The sequence below is a fragment of the Passer domesticus genome, chromosome 7, assembly GCF_036417665.1.
Source record: "Passer domesticus isolate bPasDom1 chromosome 7, bPasDom1.hap1, whole genome shotgun sequence".
Classification (NCBI taxonomy): Eukaryota; Metazoa; Chordata; class Aves; order Passeriformes; family Passeridae; genus Passer; species Passer domesticus.
In genome coordinates, this window is record NC_087480.1 from 61,638,378 (window position 1) to 61,654,056 (window position 15,679).

General features: G+C 58.0%; 1 protein-coding gene across 1 annotated transcript; it reads right to left on the bottom strand.

Moving 5' to 3' along the window:
- Positions 1–109: 109 nt before the first annotated feature.
- Positions 110–12,283, bottom strand: LOC135305482 (cystathionine gamma-lyase-like). Its single transcript, XM_064429192.1, has 12 exons — positions 12,077–12,283; positions 10,483–10,564; positions 9,769–9,864; positions 8,762–8,871; positions 7,767–7,898; positions 6,505–6,562; positions 6,190–6,267; positions 5,443–5,595; positions 4,497–4,618; positions 4,002–4,054; positions 2,822–2,960; positions 110–653 (listed from the first exon to the last, which is right to left on the bottom strand). The coding sequence occupies exons 1-12, from the start codon at positions 12,236–12,238 to the stop codon at positions 645–647; spliced, it is 1,194 nt and encodes a 397-aa protein (XP_064285262.1). The 5' UTR covers positions 12,239–12,283; the 3' UTR covers positions 110–644.
- Positions 12,284–15,679: the final 3,396 nt, after the last annotated feature.

Sequence of the window (15,679 nt, forward strand, 5' to 3'; positions counted from 1 at the left end):
AGCTCCATCCCCTCCTGCCTTCCCACAGGAGAACCCCAACAGCTCCAGGGTCACTCCATCCCCTGATTTTGAACACAAGCAGCACGTGCACATGGATAACACAAGCAAGGAAAGGAAAAGTGTGTTTTAATTAAAATTATTCCAATCATTCCCACAGCGCATGATTTTTCTTACAAGAGACAAAGGCACCTCTTTAGAAAGTTATTGTTTACCAGGTGTTGGATTTCACTTCATTTTCAATAAAACATCAAAAGAAGAAAAAGCTCTTAGGCAAATTTCTAACTTAATTAAAATAAATCTGAGGTCAATCAAGTTTTTGAGCTGAGATGATGAGTGAGAAAAGAATTATCTGAGAGCAGTAAGAGGAAGCAGCCCCTGTGCCCCAACCCTGCAGCAGCAGGAGGAACACTGGGCTCTGCTGGGAGAACTGGGATCACATTCCCGGGGTGCCCACGGCTGCTCCCACACAGCTGCTGGCTCCAGGCATCAGCAGGGAGAGCCCAGGCTGTGCCCAGCCCAACAGCAGCAGGGAGAGCCCCAGGAGCCCAGGCTGGGATTCCCAAAGGCAAAGCAAGAGGGGTTTGGTTTCCGTGTCCTCGTCCACAGCCGTGTCCAGTTCCAAGGTCCTGTTTGACCCTCAAGGTTCATGCAAACTGCAGGAAGGAAAGGGAGGGATCATTGTGCTCTGCCCCTCTGTCAACCACACATTTTCATTTCCTTTGCATAGATTAAAGTCACATTGTAGCATTTGATTTGCCTGAATCCATGGGAGCTGTGCCTGGCACAGCCCAACTGCTCCTGAATCCATGGGAACTGTGCCTGGCACAGCCCAACTGCTCCTGAATCCATGGGAGCTGTGCCTGGCACAGCCCAGCTGCTCCTGAATCCACGGGAGCTGTGCCTGGCACGGCCCAGCTGCTCCTGAATCCATGGGAGCTGTGCCTGGCACGGCCCAGCTGCTCCTGAATCCATGGGAACTGTGCCTGGCACAGCCCAACTGCTCCTGAATCCATGGGAGCTGTGCCTGGCACAGCCCAACTGCTCCTGAATCCATGGGAGCTGTGCCTGGCACAGCCCAACTGCTCCTGAATCCATGGGAACTGTGCCTGGCACGGCCCAACTGCTCCTGAATCCACGGGAACTGTGCCTGGCACAGCCCAACTGCTCCTGAATCCATGGGAGCTGTGCCTGGCACGGCCCAGCTGCTCCTGAATCCATGGGAACTGTGCCTGGCACAGCCCAACTGCTCCTGAATCCATGGGAGCTGTGCCTGGCACAGCCCAACTGCTCCTGAATCCATGGGAGCTGTGCCTGGCACAGCCCAACTGCTCCTGAATCCATGGGAACTGTGCCTGGCACGGCCCAACTGCTCCTGAATCCACGGGAACTGTGCCTGGCACAGCCCAACTGCTCCTGAATCCATGGGAGCTGTGCCTGGCACAGCCCAACTGCTCCTGAATCCATGGGAGCTGTGCCTGGCACAGCCCAACTGCTCCTGAATCCATGGAACTGTGCCTGGCACAGCCCAACTGCTCCTGAATCCATGGGGCTGTGCCTGGCACAGCCCAACTGCTCCTGAATCCATGGGAACTGTGCCTGGCACAGCCCAACTGCTCCTGAATCCACGGGGCTGTGCCTGGCACAGCCCAACTGCTCCTGAATCCATGGGAACTGTGCCTGGCACAGCCCAACTGCTCCTGAATCCATGGGAGCTGTGCCTGGCACGGCCCAACTGCTCCTGAATCCATGGGAGCTGTGCCTGGCACAGCCCAACTGCTCCTGAATCCATGGGAGCTGTGCCTGGCACAGCCCAACTGCTCCTGAATCCACGGGAACTGTGCCTGGCACAGCCCAACTGCTCCTGAATCCATGGAACTGTGCCTGGCACAGCCCAACTGCTCCTGAATCCACGGGAGCTGTGCCTGGCACAGCCCAACTGCTCCTGAATCCATGGGGCTGTGCCTGGCACAGCCCAACTGCTCCTGAATCCATGGGAGCTGTGCCTGGCACAGCCCAACTGCTCCTGAATCCACGGGGCTGTGCCTGGCACAGCCCAACTGCTCCTGAATCCATGGGGCTGTGCCTGGCACAGCCCAACTGCTCCTGAATCCATGGGAACTGTGCCTGGCACAGCCCAACTGCTCCTGAATCCATGGGGCTGTGCCTGGCACAGCCCAACTGCTCCTGAATCCACGGGAACTGTGCCTGGCACAGCCCAACTGCTCCTGAATCCACGGGGCTGTGCCTGGCACAGCCCAACTGCTCCTGAATCCATGGGGCTGTGCCTGGCACAGCCCAACTGCTCCTGAATCCATGGGAACTGTGCCTGGCACAGCCCAACTGCTCCTGAATCCATGGGGCTGTGCCTGGCACAGCCCAACTGCTCCTGAATCCACGGGAACTGTGCCTGGCACAGCCCAACTGCTCCTGAATCCATGGGAACTGTGCCTGGCACAGCCCAACTGCTCCTGAATCCATGGGAACTGTGCCTGGCACAGCCCAACTGCTCCTGAATCCACGGGAACTGTGCCTGGCACACCCCAACTGCTCCTGAATCCACGGGAACTGTGCCTGGCACAGCCCAACTGCTCCTGAATCCATGGGAGCTGTGCCTGGCACGGCCCAGCTGCTCCTGAATCCATGGGAGCTGTGCCTGGCACAGCCCAACTGCTCCTGAATCCATGGGGCTGTGCCTGGCCAGGGCTGCCCACGGGGAAACTTTCCCTCCACAGCCCAGGGTCCACCAGGGAGCAGCTGAGGGCTCAGCCCCAGGAAAGGCTGCCAGCTGGGGATGATTTCTGGAGGGGAACTCCTCACTCACCGCAGCCTCCAGGGCCTGGTCCAGGTCTGCCAGCAAATCCTCCTCATCCTCCAGCCCCACCGAGAGGCGGATCAAGGTGTCTGTGATTCCCAGAGTTTTCCTTTCTTCCTCAGGCACTGAGGCGTGGGTCATTATGGCCCTGCAGGGATAAAAAGGAGACTTTTTCCTAAAAATCTGGGACTTGTATTGGTAAAACCAGCCCGGCTGGCTCCCTGCCGGCTCCCTGCCAGCACCCCTGAAATGCAGCAGGATCTGACACCTCCTCTGTGCCACCTGTGTGACCCCACAGGTGCAAAGAGCTCCTGGCAGCAGCTCCTGGAAATGGTGGGAATGCTGACAAGTCAGGGAATTGCATCTCCACCTCGGATTTCCAAGACACAAATGATTGACAAGAAGTGGATACCTACAAATCTGGACCTGACAAAGGAGAAAATCCTTTTCCTCTTCCTTCCAGAGCTGCTCTTTATTCCACAGAAGCTCTGTGAGCTCTGCAGGTGGGGAATGTGCAACCTCCAGAATAAAACCTCCTGGTTTCATTCCTGGTTGCTCAGATCCCTCCCCAAACTGTCCCAAAGGACTCTGCAGGGTTTATTCTCCCCAGCCACACAGGACACAGGCAAGAAGGCATTTCCCCCTGTGCTCAGTCCCTGGCACCAGTTCCTTTCAGCTGCTGGAGGGGTTCAACATTTGCTGTGAAATCAGGGAGTGAAATGACTGAACATTTAAATACAGCCATTCATTTCCATGGACCTTTCCCAAAAGCAAGCTGCCTTTGAGTGCAATAATGCAATTCCTTGAAGATGCTGTTTGGAGCACTTGAAAAGGCCCCAGGAGCCCTGCCAGGGACCAGAGGCAGCCGGGTGCACACAGTGACCGTGCCCCTGGGGGAGCAGGGAGCTGGGCATTCCTCCATTCAAGCTCCTCATCCCAACACTCTGCAGCTTCTGGGATTGTCTTCATGGACACCAGCTGTGCCCCAGCCCTCCAGGCAGAACTGCTCTGTCTCTGCCCTCTCACAGGATTCCCTCCCTCTGCAACCCCCCCTGGCTTTGTGCCTCACAACAGTCCCTGAGTTTAGCTAAAGGCAAAACAGCAAAGCAGCTCTGGGGCTGGGAAGCTGTGGGGATTTTGTGGTGCTCTGCAGCTTTTAGAGGCTCTGAGGGTGGGAGGATGAACTTACGGATGCTCTGCCAGGCTCTCGAAGCCACCCAGACTCTCAGCCAAGGTAAACACCTGTGGGGGAAGGGGAAAGGAGTTACAGGAGTGGGCTCAGGACACAAACACCTCCCCGGGCACAGGAGAGTGAACACCTGGCCAAACACCAGCACAGGCTGGGCCAAGGACCCAGCCAAGCATTCCCAGAGCCAGGGGCCCCTCTGTGCCTTTCCCTGCTGAGGGCACTTTGCAATATTCCAGCAGAGCTGCCCAGCCATGCACAAAGCCCTCTGCCAGCAGCAGCTCCTGGGCTGGGCTGGACACACCCTGGCACCAAACAAACCAACAAACACTCCCAAGGGGCTGAGGGTCCCTTTGTTCCCTCTCATTAACCCCCAAGGACAAATTATCCCTGATTTACAGAGGGGCACACCCAAAGGACTTGGCAAGAAAAGCCACTCCACCCTCCCCTCAGCAGGGCAGGTTCAGCTCCCTCTGAGGGTGACTTTATTATCTTTACCTTCAGGTTCTTGAGGAAGGCAGAGGCATTTTTGACATTCCCTTTGATGTAGAAGGTGACCATCCCAGGACAGCCTGTGCACTGCTTCCTCGTCACCTCATACTGCGGATGGGAAGGCAGCCCTGGAATGGAGAGAGTCGGGAGAATTCCCAGTGAATTCCAGTGCAGAGCTGGGGCAGCTCAGCCTCACCTGAGCTGGGCACCCAGCCCCAGCCACGGGGCACCACAGCTCCCAAACCCCTGCCCTGGGATGCTCCCAAACCCCTGCCCTGGGATGATCCCCAGACCCCTGCCCTGGGATGATCCCCAGACCCCTGCCCTGGGATGCTCCCCAGACCCCTGCCCTGGGATGCTCCCCAAACCCCTGCCCTGGGATGCTCCCCAAACCCCTGCCCTGGGATGCTCCCCAAACCCCTGCCCTGGGATGCTCCCCAGACCCCCTGCCCTGGGATGATCCCAAACCCCCTGCCCTGGGATGCTCCCCAAACCCCTGCCCTGGGATGATCCCCAAACCCCTGCCCTGGGATGATCCCCAAACCCCTGCCCTGGGATGATCCCAAACCCCTGCCCTGGGATGATCCCCAAACCCCTGCCCTGGGATGATCCCAAACCCCTGCCCTGGGATGATCCCAAACCCCTGCCCTGGGATAATCCCAAACCCCTGCCCTGGGATGATCCCCAAACCCCTGCCCTGGGATGATCCCCAAACCCCTGCCCTGGGATGCTCCCCAGACCCCTGCCCTGGGATGCTCCCCAGACCCCTGCCCTGGGATGCTCCCCAAACCCCTGCCCTGGGATGATCCCAAACCCCTGCCCTGGGATGCTCCCCAGACCCCTGCCCTGGGATGCTCCCCAGACCCCTGCCCTGGGATGCTCCCCAAACCCCTGCCCTGGGATGCTCCCCAAACCCCTGCCCTGGGATGCTCCCCAAACCCTGGCCACCCACCTGGGTAAATGACCTTCTCCACCCTGGGATGGGATTCCAGGAACTTGGCCACAGTCAGGCCGTTGTGGAAGTGCAGCTTCATCCGGAGGTGCAGAGTCTTGAGCCCCCGGTTGCAGAGGAAGCAGTCAAAGGGGGAGGGGACAGCACCAAGGGCTATAGGAATGGGAACAAAATTCCACACAATTCCACAGCAACATTGGTGTTCTGCATTCAGCAAAGCCAAGCTCATCCTCACCTCCCACATTTCTGAGCTTGGAACAAGTGGGAAGACACTCGAGGCAATCTCTGTTCCTCATCTCCCACACTGGGCAGCCAATTAATGAGCCCAATTAACAGGCTCAGGCCTCAAGGATTGCATTTATTGGGCACAGTGCACCCTCCCTGCAGAGGGCACAACCCCAGACAGGGATTTATTGCTGACAATGAAGAGGCCAGAAAATGGCTGGAATCATCAGAGGTAAGGAAACTCTGCACTGGGCCCATCCTGGTGGGTGAGGAGTTCCAAACCCCCCAGGTGCAGGGGGCACCTCAGTGGTTTCAGGGTGGGCCCCAGTGCTCTCCTGAGCTGCTTGGGAAGGGCAGACCAGCACCTCCCATTTCATGGGACTATTTCACTGAGCTTGCTTGTAATTAGCTCTGCTAATTACATTCCAGGCAGATTTCCCACTTGTGAGCATGCCCACCCTCCCCAGCAGGAGCTGTGGATGTGAACAGCATTCCTGTCAGCAATTCCCTGGCTGGACTTACAGTTCTGCAGGAATTTCAGCCTCTCATAGAGATCATCCCTGTTCACAGAGACCAGGCCCATGAGGACATCACTGTGCCCTACAAATGACAGGGGACAAGAACGGGATCAGCCACTCCAGGGTCCTGCCACAACCCCCAAATGTAAATAAAATCCCTGGGACACCTCCCACCATCCCAGGGTGCTCCAGCCCCAGTGTCCAGCCTGGCCCTGGGCACTGCCAGGGATCCAGGGGCCTCCCCACCCTCCCAGCCAGGAATTCCCTCCCAATCTCCCTCCACCCCTGCCCTAAGGATGTGCTCAACTCTCACACTCACCATTCATGTACTTGGTTGCAGAAGACATACAAATATCAGCCCCCAGGGCCAAGGGACGCTGAAAGGAAAGGAAAATAACATCATAATTCAAGCTGGGCTGCACTCAGGATCATTCCCAGCCATCCCAAAGGGCTCTGAGCTCACACAGGATAAACAAGGGAGAAACAAACACAAAAACCTGAGGATGGCAACAGGACATGGGCTAAAAGCAGCACTACAGAGGGGCACTCCGGATTCAAGGTAAGCACAAGAAAATGAGATTTAAAAGCACTGCTCCAACTCCCGCAGGCTCCAGGAGAGAAGAGATTGAGCACATCCAACACACAGAGCAGAGCTGGGAAGAAACAGCTCTGCTGCTCAGCTGAGGCAGGGACAAACCATGGCACTGACCCCACAAAGAGCATTGCCATGGGAAATGAAGGACTCCACTGCAAAGCTCAAGAACTGCTCTGCTCTCCAGGTGCTGCAGCCCTGCCCTGGAGGAGCTGAGAACACGAGCAAAGGAGGTTCCTGTGGCAGCTCTCTCCCCTCAGCTCCCAGCTCCCTGCCCAGGAGCCTGCTGAGGTGAGACAAACCAGGAGGTGGATGGCCAAGAGGTGCTGAGCAGTGCCTGATTTTTAATCAATCACTAATTAAGGCACTTTGCCCAAGGTATCAGCACATTCCGAAGACTGAGAGGCATCACTGTTAAAGTTAAAACTTAACAAAGCAGGCAGATGCAAAGACTGCTGCTGCCACATTAAACACGGACTCCCACCCAGGGAACGTGGAGATGCCCAGCCATGGAAAAGGCCTTTTACACTCAATGTTGATGGACAGGACACTGTGGAATTCTCCTTTTCCCAGCCCAGTGTGGTACCTCACCTACTGCTCCCACCAATTAATGATTAGCACTGTTGTTCCTTCTACACCGGGCTGCCCCAGACACATTAACCAGCACCCTGTGCTCTTCCACAGCCCTTTCTGGAGGAAACTGGGAATTCTGAAGAGAACAACACATTGTCAGGCAAATCCCCCAGCCTCTGGCATGTCCCAGGCCAACTGCAGAGCTGCTTGAGCTAAGCATTAACACTTTCTGCAGAGTTCTCTTCATTCAGCAAGATCACAGCACCCTGAACAAAACCAGGCGCTTTGCACTCTGCAAAAAGGGTGACTTTAAACCTGCAGCACCAGGGCTTAGCTTGGTCTCCTGGGAAACAGATCTGATATAATGCCTTTCCCATCCCTTTCCCAATCTACCTGCCCTGGGGCAGGTGACACACCTGGAAGTAGGCAGACATGAAGCTGTTGTCCACGGCCAGCAGCACCCCCGGGTGCCTGTGCACGATGTCTGCACAGGCTCTGATGTCAATCACCTTCAGTGTGGGGTTCGTGGGGGTCTCCAGCCAAACCAGCTGCACAAACCCAAAAAAACTCCAGGTCAGAGACTTCCCAGGGCTGGGCTGAGTCCCAGGGGCTCTGGGCTGGCAGCTCCCTGGGGTTGTGCACTGGGGACAGGCAGTGGCCCTGCCAGAGCCAGGGGAGGCTCCAGCTGCTTCCTCCAAGCTCAGGGAGGTTTCCTCCAGCTGGGCTTGTGCCATCCCAGGGCATCCCAGCTGGGGCAGGGATCACCCAGCCAGGACAGAGCCTTCCCAAAGCCTTTCCCAGCACAGTTCCCTCCCCTGGGGCAGGGATCACCCAGCCAGGACAGAGCCTTCCCAAAGCCTTTCCCAGCACAGTGCCCTCCCCTGGAGCAGGGATCACCCAGCCAGGACAGAGCCTTCCCAAAGCCTTTCCCAGCACAGCTCCCTTCCCTGGAGCAGGGATCACCCAGCCAGGACAGAGCCTTCCCAAAGCCTTTCCCAGCACAGCTCCCTTCCCTGGAGCAGGGATCACCCAGCCAGGACAGAGCCTTCCCAAAGCCTTTCCCAGCACAGTTCCCTCCCCTGGAGCAGGGATCACCCAGCCAGGACAGAGCCTTCCCAAAGCCTTTCCCAGCACAGTGCCCTCCCCTGGAGCAGGGATCACCCAGCAGTGCCATGGAGCACCCCCAGCTCTGCATTCCCTCTGCTCTTCCTCACCTTTTCCCTGTTCCCTCCTCTCTCTCCAGGGCTTTCTGCTCTTCTTGGGATGCTTTCCAGGAGGCAGCACCGTGGGATATGGTGGATCCAGCTGTGCTCCAGGCTGCCCCCCCTCAGCTCCACACACCCCCAAACCCAACAGGAGCAGGGATAAAACAATTTAACATCCCTTTAAAATCCATTTCCCTCTCCCCTACCTTGGTCTCTGGTGTAATTGCAGCTTCCAGGCATTTTGGCTTTGTGCAGTCAACAAAAATTACTTTCAAATTATTTTCTGAAGCTACTTTCTGGAAATATCTGTTTGTGCCTTAAAAAAAAAAAACAAAAGTCACAAAATGAAACAACTTCCTTAACTTTCATTCCCTGCTCTCCACCCTCCTGCATCGTGCAGGGACAGTCAGGAGGGCACAGCTTTATGCTGCACACCATCAGTGGCACATTTATACTTTTTTTATTTACAGAGTTTAAAGATTGTTGCAGATTGAGTGATCATGAAATAGTAATAATGGGAAGATGGGATCAGAGTGATTTAGGAAGTACTTGAAATCACTGTGGGGTTCATGATCAGGAAATTAAACAGAGAAGAAGAAACAAGGGGCAGACTCCAGCTGCTGTTTCCCAGCACTCCAATAAAAATGATTCCTTCCTGTCTTTGAAGCCTTTCCCTGGGAGGATTCAAAGAATCCAGCAGCAACAGGAGATCCATGGATGTGCAGCACTCCCACTGGAAACACTGCCTGGACTGAAAATTCATTGACTGGGTCCTCCTGCCAAGGTGACCCCCAGGGACTCAGTTTTCCACCCGAGCAGGAAGGGATGGAACATGGAGGAGGATTCTATGAGCTGAAGGAAACATCTGAGTGATGTTTGGGGGGTTCTTTTGTGGGAAACCCTTTCTTGATAACAAACCAAGCCCGAGGAGGAGCAGGGAAATTCAGCCCTGCAGGAAGCAGCCCTGAGCAGGCTGAGGCTCCAAGGAGCAGGGGAAAGTTCCCAGAGCTGCAGTGAGCTCACCCTGCTCAGAGCAGGACTCTGGCAGAGCTGGGTGCACTCTGCACGGGCACTTGTGAGGAAGAGGGGATTGATAAAAACAGCCTGCAAAGAGCAGTGAGGTCCTACACGGGAAATTCAGGGTTCCTGAGAGCCACAGGCAGGTTTGAGCCCCTGCACAAAGAAGGCTGAAGCCACTGGGTGCTGTACCCACCTCCATAGACATCATCCATGCAGATAACAGTGTCCCCTGCCTTCAGGAGGTGACAGATGTTCAAAAGAGCTGCTAAGCCAGAGGAATAAGCCAAGCCTGGAGAAGAAAGGATCATCAGTGTTTGATGTGACACAACAAGTCAGACTTGCCTTGGCCTTCCTCCCTTGGCCTCTGAAAAGAGCCTGTCCTGTCACTGCCTCACTGGGAACGTGCAGCCAGTGAGAGCAGGAGATGGATGTGCACAGCATGGAACCAGCATGGAGACTGGGACAGACTGGGAACGGACTGGGAACGGACTGGGAACGGACTGGGAACGGACTGGGAACGGACTGGGAACGGACCGGGACAGACTGGGAACGGACTGGGAACGGACTGGGAACGGACTGGGAACAGACTGGGAACGGACTGGGGCCAGGGGCTGCCTGCTCCCACTGCCTCCAGTGCTGCTGCACAAGGATGGATCCAGCCCAGCCCAGGCATCAGCCACATGAGGAAGCAGGAGACAAAGCCAGGGATGGAGCTGGACATTCCTGCACCACAAGTGTTGGGCTCTTCCCCACCTCGGAGCTGCTCCTGCCCACAGCCAACAGCCAGAGCCGTGGTGACAGAACCATGGAAGGGTTTGGGATGGAGGGACCCCAAAGCCCACCCAGTGCCACCCCCTGCCCCTGTCCCAGGCTGCTCCAAGCCCCGTCCAGCCCATGAGATGCTCACTGTGTTTGGCTCCATCGAGGGTGGCCACAGCCTTTTCCAGGCAATCCCGAGTGGGGTTCCCAGACCGGATGTAATCATAACCCTGGGGTGGGAATAAGAAACAAACATCAGAGAGAGCACAGGAAATTTTAAAATCACAGCAGTTCTGGGTTCCTTAGAGAGCCCTGGCTGAGGGCACCCAGCTCCTCCCAGAGCAGCAGGAGGGTGTCCTGGCACAACACCCAGCTGGGCATCCCTGCTGGAGAAAGGGGCCAGGGCTGCCCTGGGGCAAGGAGCCACATTCTCCTGCCTCTCCCAGACATCCTTCTGTGGCCACTGTGGGACAAAGGGCTCGGGCTGCACAGTCCCACCACCCTCAGCATGCCAGGCTGGGTCAGGCTGGAAGGGACCACGAGAGTGCCCTGCTCCCACTCCCTGCTCAGCAGGGCTATCCCAGGGCACAGGGCACGGGATGGTGTCCAGACAGTTCTGGGTATCTCCAGAGAGGGAGACTCCTCAGCCTGTCTGGGGGGAATTCTCAGGAAAAACGTGTGTCCATCTCCATCACACCCACAGGGCACTGGACAACTCCTCTCGTCAGTTCCTGACAACCCACACGTTTCCCAGTTTCACAGTTTTTATGCAAATTCTAGGGGAATTTAATGAGGAAAATACCACTCATGCATGCACAGATGCAGTTGTTACCAAGAGAACCTGCTGAGCACCCTGGGATTTGCCTGCTTTTAGGGTTTCTCTTTAATGTCAACTTCCTCATAGTCAGGAATCCTGCAGATCGCTCTGGCAGAGCTCCCGGCAAGAGCATGGATCCTGTCATCAGGATGTGGATACAGCAGCGTGACTCCTCCTGAGGGCCTCCTCAGCACAGCTGGGATTCTGTGTGGAATGAGGAATCACAAGGCAAATTCCTCCTGCCCGACCAGCACAGCGCGAGTTTGGAGCAGGTGCTGATTTAGGAGTGGCAGCTTTGTGCCACGTCCCGTAAAACCTTTCCAGCACTTTCTACAGGGCATCCACAAAATCCTTAGGAAATATTCCCTCGGTTTGGAAGGAAAACCGAGGCAGACTGGTACACAAAGTGTGTGTAGTGGAACAGGGATTCTGCCCGGGCCGGGAGCAGCATTCCGCGAGCCCGGGGGCACCGGGCGCTCCCTGCTCCCCTTCCCCCGCCTGGCACACGGGAATCATCCCAGCCTCATCCCAAACCGCTCCGGATGGCCGCCCGCTGCGGGAACACCGAGCCCGGGCTGGCTCAGGCTGCAAGGAACCACAGCGGCTCCTGCGGCCCCATCGCTGCTCGGCAGGGCCACCCCGGAGCGCAGGGCACGGCATCGCGGGCAGGGGCTCTGCCGTGTCCCCGCCAGGAGACTCCGCCGCCCGCCCGGGCGAGAGCCCCGCTCCCGGCCCAGCGAGATGCTCGCGTTTGCCCAGGAGCGGCCCGGGGGGAACATCCGCGCCGGGAGCTGCCTCCGTGCCCGGCACCTGCCGCCTCCCGCTGCCGGGCCCGGACACGCCGGACGCTCGTGGCCTCCCGGATGTGCCCGAGCCCGGAACGGGGCTGCGGGTGACTCAGCGCCCCGGTGGTGGCCGCACTCACCGCGTGCTCGCCGGGCGCCCGCTGCTTGAAGGTGGTGGAGAGCGAGATGGGCGGCACCACGGCCCCGGAGCGCCACTGCTCGGGCTCCTGGCCGGCGTGGATGGCATGGGTGGCGAAGTGCTTGAAGGGCGGCAGAAACCCCTCCGTCCCCTTGCCCGCCATGGCCGCGTCTCTGTGGGACCGGCCCTCAGCGCTCCGGGGGCTCGGCGGGGCGGGGCCTCCTCATTGGCTGCGGCGCCGGCGGGGCGGGGCCCTCGCGCCCTCCCATTGGCTGGCGGCGGGGCGGGGCCCGCCCGCTGGGGGGCGCCCGCGCGCTGCGCGCTGAGGGGCCGCTCCCGGGGAGCCTTGGCGGGATCCAGGGGCGCCTTCGCCGGGAGGAGCCGGGAATGACCCGGCAGCACGGCAGCGATCCGCAGCGGAGCAGGGTGCTGACTGCCCGGCAGCACGGCCGCGATCCGCAGCGGAGCAGGGTGCTGACTGCCCGGCAGCACGGCCGCGATCCGCAGCGGAGCAGGGTGCTGACTGCCCGGCAGCACGGCAGCGATCCGCAGCGGAGCAGGGTGCTGACTGCCCGGCAGCGCTGCCTGCAGTACCCGAGCAGCTGGGAATAACCCCAGCGCGGCACGGGCTGGGGGGACCTGCTGGAGCAGCTCTGGGGAAGGACCTGGGGTGCTGAGGGACAACGAGCTGTGCCCGGCCAGCAGTGCCCAGTGGGATCCTGAGGGACAACGAGCTGTCCCTGCCCAGCAGTGCCCAGTGGATCCTGAGGGACAACGAGCTGTCCCTGCCCAGCAGTGCCCAGTGGGATCCTGAGGGACAACGAGCTGTCCCTGCCCAGCAGTGCCCAGTGGGATCCTGAGGGACAACGAGCTGTGCCCGGCCAGCAGTGCCCAGTGGATCCTGAGGGACAACGAGCTGTGCCTGCCCAGCAGTGCCCAGTGGATCCTGAGGGACAAGGCGCTGTCCCTGCCCAGCAGTGCCCAGTGGGATCCTGGGCTGCTTTGGGAAGAGCATTCCCAGCAGGTCAGGGGTGACCCTGCCCCTGTGCCCAGCCCTGGAGGCACCTCTGGCTGCTGTGCCCAGCTCTGGCTCCTCAGCACAGCAGGGACAGGAGCTCCTGGAGCTGGGGAAGGGCCTGGAGCAGCTCCGTGCCCAGGAAAGGCTGAGGGAGCTGGGGCTGCTCAGCCGGGAGAGGAGCCCCAGGGAGAGGGGCCTCAGCCCTGGGTGTCCCTGGGTGTCCCTGGGTGTCCTTGTCTGTCCCTGGGTGTCCCTGTCTGTCCCTGGGTGTCCCTGTGTCTGTCCCTGTGTGCAGAGGTCAGAGCAGGCCCAGCAGTGGCCCCAGAGCCACGGGCAGGGCTGTGCCCAGCAGTTGCCCTGGCACAGGAGGCAGAGCTTCTGCCCTGGGCAGTGCCCAGCCCTGAGCAGACTGTGCAGAGAGGCTCTGGACTCTCCTCTCTGGGGATATTCCAGAGCCATGGGGACACAATCCTGTGCTCTGGGATGTCCCTGCTGGAGCAGGGAGGTGGCTCCAGAGGAGCCCCTGAGGTCCCTTCCAGCCTTACCCATCCTGGGATTCTGTGATTAAAAATTAATTCCCTGGGTCTCCCTGCCAAGGTTATCCTATGTGGACTGACGTCCATGGAACAGCACTTTGATATCTGAGGACAAAGGACACACGTGTGCTGAAGGCCACTGATAAATGATTTATACATTAGATTTTGTAAGGAAACATTTTCTTTACAACAAAAATATGGATAAAATCTGAGCAAAGCTGGATCTAAGAAGAGCAAATCTCTGAATGTGTGCAGGACCATGCCCCAGCTTCACATACAAGCAGGAACCTGGGATTTAGGAGGGAGGAATTCTATCCTGTGTTGATAAATCTGCTTGCTGTAGGAAAATTCTGTTGATAGGCAGACCAAAAAAAAAAAACCATTCTCAAGAATTTGTAAGTGTAAAGTAATCCCACAGTTGGGATTCCCTACAAACACCAGAGCCCTTTCCGTGAGTAATGCCTTGGTTCCATTTCTGGGGTGAATAAGGGAGTTCATAATAAGCTGGTAAACAGTGACTTCATGCCTCTAGTAATTAAAAATGCAGCGTGAGGCTTCCAACATCAGCTAAAACCTGAGCCAATCCCTCCATTCCACAAGACCAGCCGTGCCCCGTGTGTGTTTCCAGCATGGGAGACCAGGAACTGCTCACAGTGCCAGCCTCTCACATTCTGCCTGCAAATGGGTTCGACTTTCCTCAAAAAACACGGAGAGACAGAAAAATCTCATTGGAAAGACCACGGGAGTATAGAGCAAAAGCAAATTGTTGGGGGCTTTTTTCCCTAGAATTACTTCAAATTCTGTATTAGGACTGTAAAAAGCTGTGTGGGAAGCAGCAGGCACAGGAATTCCTAAATCTGCCTAGAATTCTTCTTGGTCACTTGGGATGAGGGAGATGATGTGAACTCGGGAAAGACAAGGTCACCAGGAAGGTAACTCTGTTATCACAGCAGGTCTGGTCTCCCTGGCAACTTGGCGGTTGTTTTCCCTGGGAGAATTATTAAAAATCCAATTCACCAGGAATTCGGGACATCATCATTTTTACAATTACTCATCCCATATTGGAAGCAGAAACTTGCAGAACTGGCCCAGGAGCAGGACGTGCAGCGGAAAATTGGGAAGCTCCAGCACAAACAGGTCCTTTCTGAGCTGACACTGCACCTGCAAGGGCTCGCACCGCGACAGGGGGACTGTCCTGTTTTTCCCTGTGAGGAACACTTGTCCAGGTCCCATCATTTCCCAAAGAACTCTCCATGGAGGGTGGGAGAGCGCTGGAATTGCAGCTTAGAGAGTCATGGAGCCTCCCTGTCCGGGCCCCTCGGGATGTGCCCGTCGGGATCGATCCCTGATCCCGCCCGTCCCTCAGGGTGCGCCCGTTGGGATCGCTCCCGTCCTTTGGGATCGCTCCCGCCCCTCAGGGTGCGCCCTTTAGGGATCGATCCCGCCCCTCAGGGTGCGCCCTTTAGGGATCGATCCCGCCCCTCAGAGCGGGCCTTTGGGATTGCTCCCGTCCCTCATGGTGCGCCCTTTAGGGATCGATCCCGCCCCTCAGAGCGGGCCTTTGGGATTGCTCCCGTCCCTCATGGTGCGCCCTTTAGGGATCGATCCCGTCCTTTGGGATCGCTCCCGTCCCTCAGGGTGCGCCCTTTAGGAATCGATCCCGTCCCTCAGGGTGCGCCCTTTAGGGATCGATCCCGTCCTTTGGGATCGCTCCCGCCCCTCAGGGTGCGCCCTTTAGGGATCGCTCCCGCCTCTCAGGGCGCGCCCTTTGGGATCGCTCCCGTCCCTCGGGGAGCGCCCTTTGGGACTGACCCTCGATGCCGCTCCTCAAGATCTGTTCGTTGGAATACACTCCTGATCCCTCCCCTCAGGGTGTGCCGGCTGGGATCCATCCCGACCCATCCCGATCCCTCCCCTCGGGGTGTGCCGGCTGGGATCCATCCCGACCCATCCCGATCCCTCCCCTCAGGCTCGCGGGGGCGGATCCCGCCCCGCCCCTCCCGGTCTCTCCGTGGCTCCTCCCGCGCGCGCTCTCGGTGCGGCGCAGTCT

Excerpts from the sequence above, each read along its gene's own strand:
- LOC135305482 (XM_064429192.1), bottom strand. The coding sequence starts at position 12,238 with ATGGCGGGCAAGGGGACGGAGGGGTTTCTGCCGCCCTTCAAGCACTTC. Across the intron at positions 6,563-7,766 it reads TCATGTCTGCCTACTTCCAG|CGTCCCTTGGCCCTGGGGGC; the intron begins GTGTGTCACCTG and ends CTTTCCTTTCAG. Across the intron at positions 4,055-4,496 it reads CCTTCCTCAAGAACCTGAAG|GTGTTTACCTTGGCTGAGAG; the intron begins GTAAAGATAATA and ends CTTCCCCCACAG.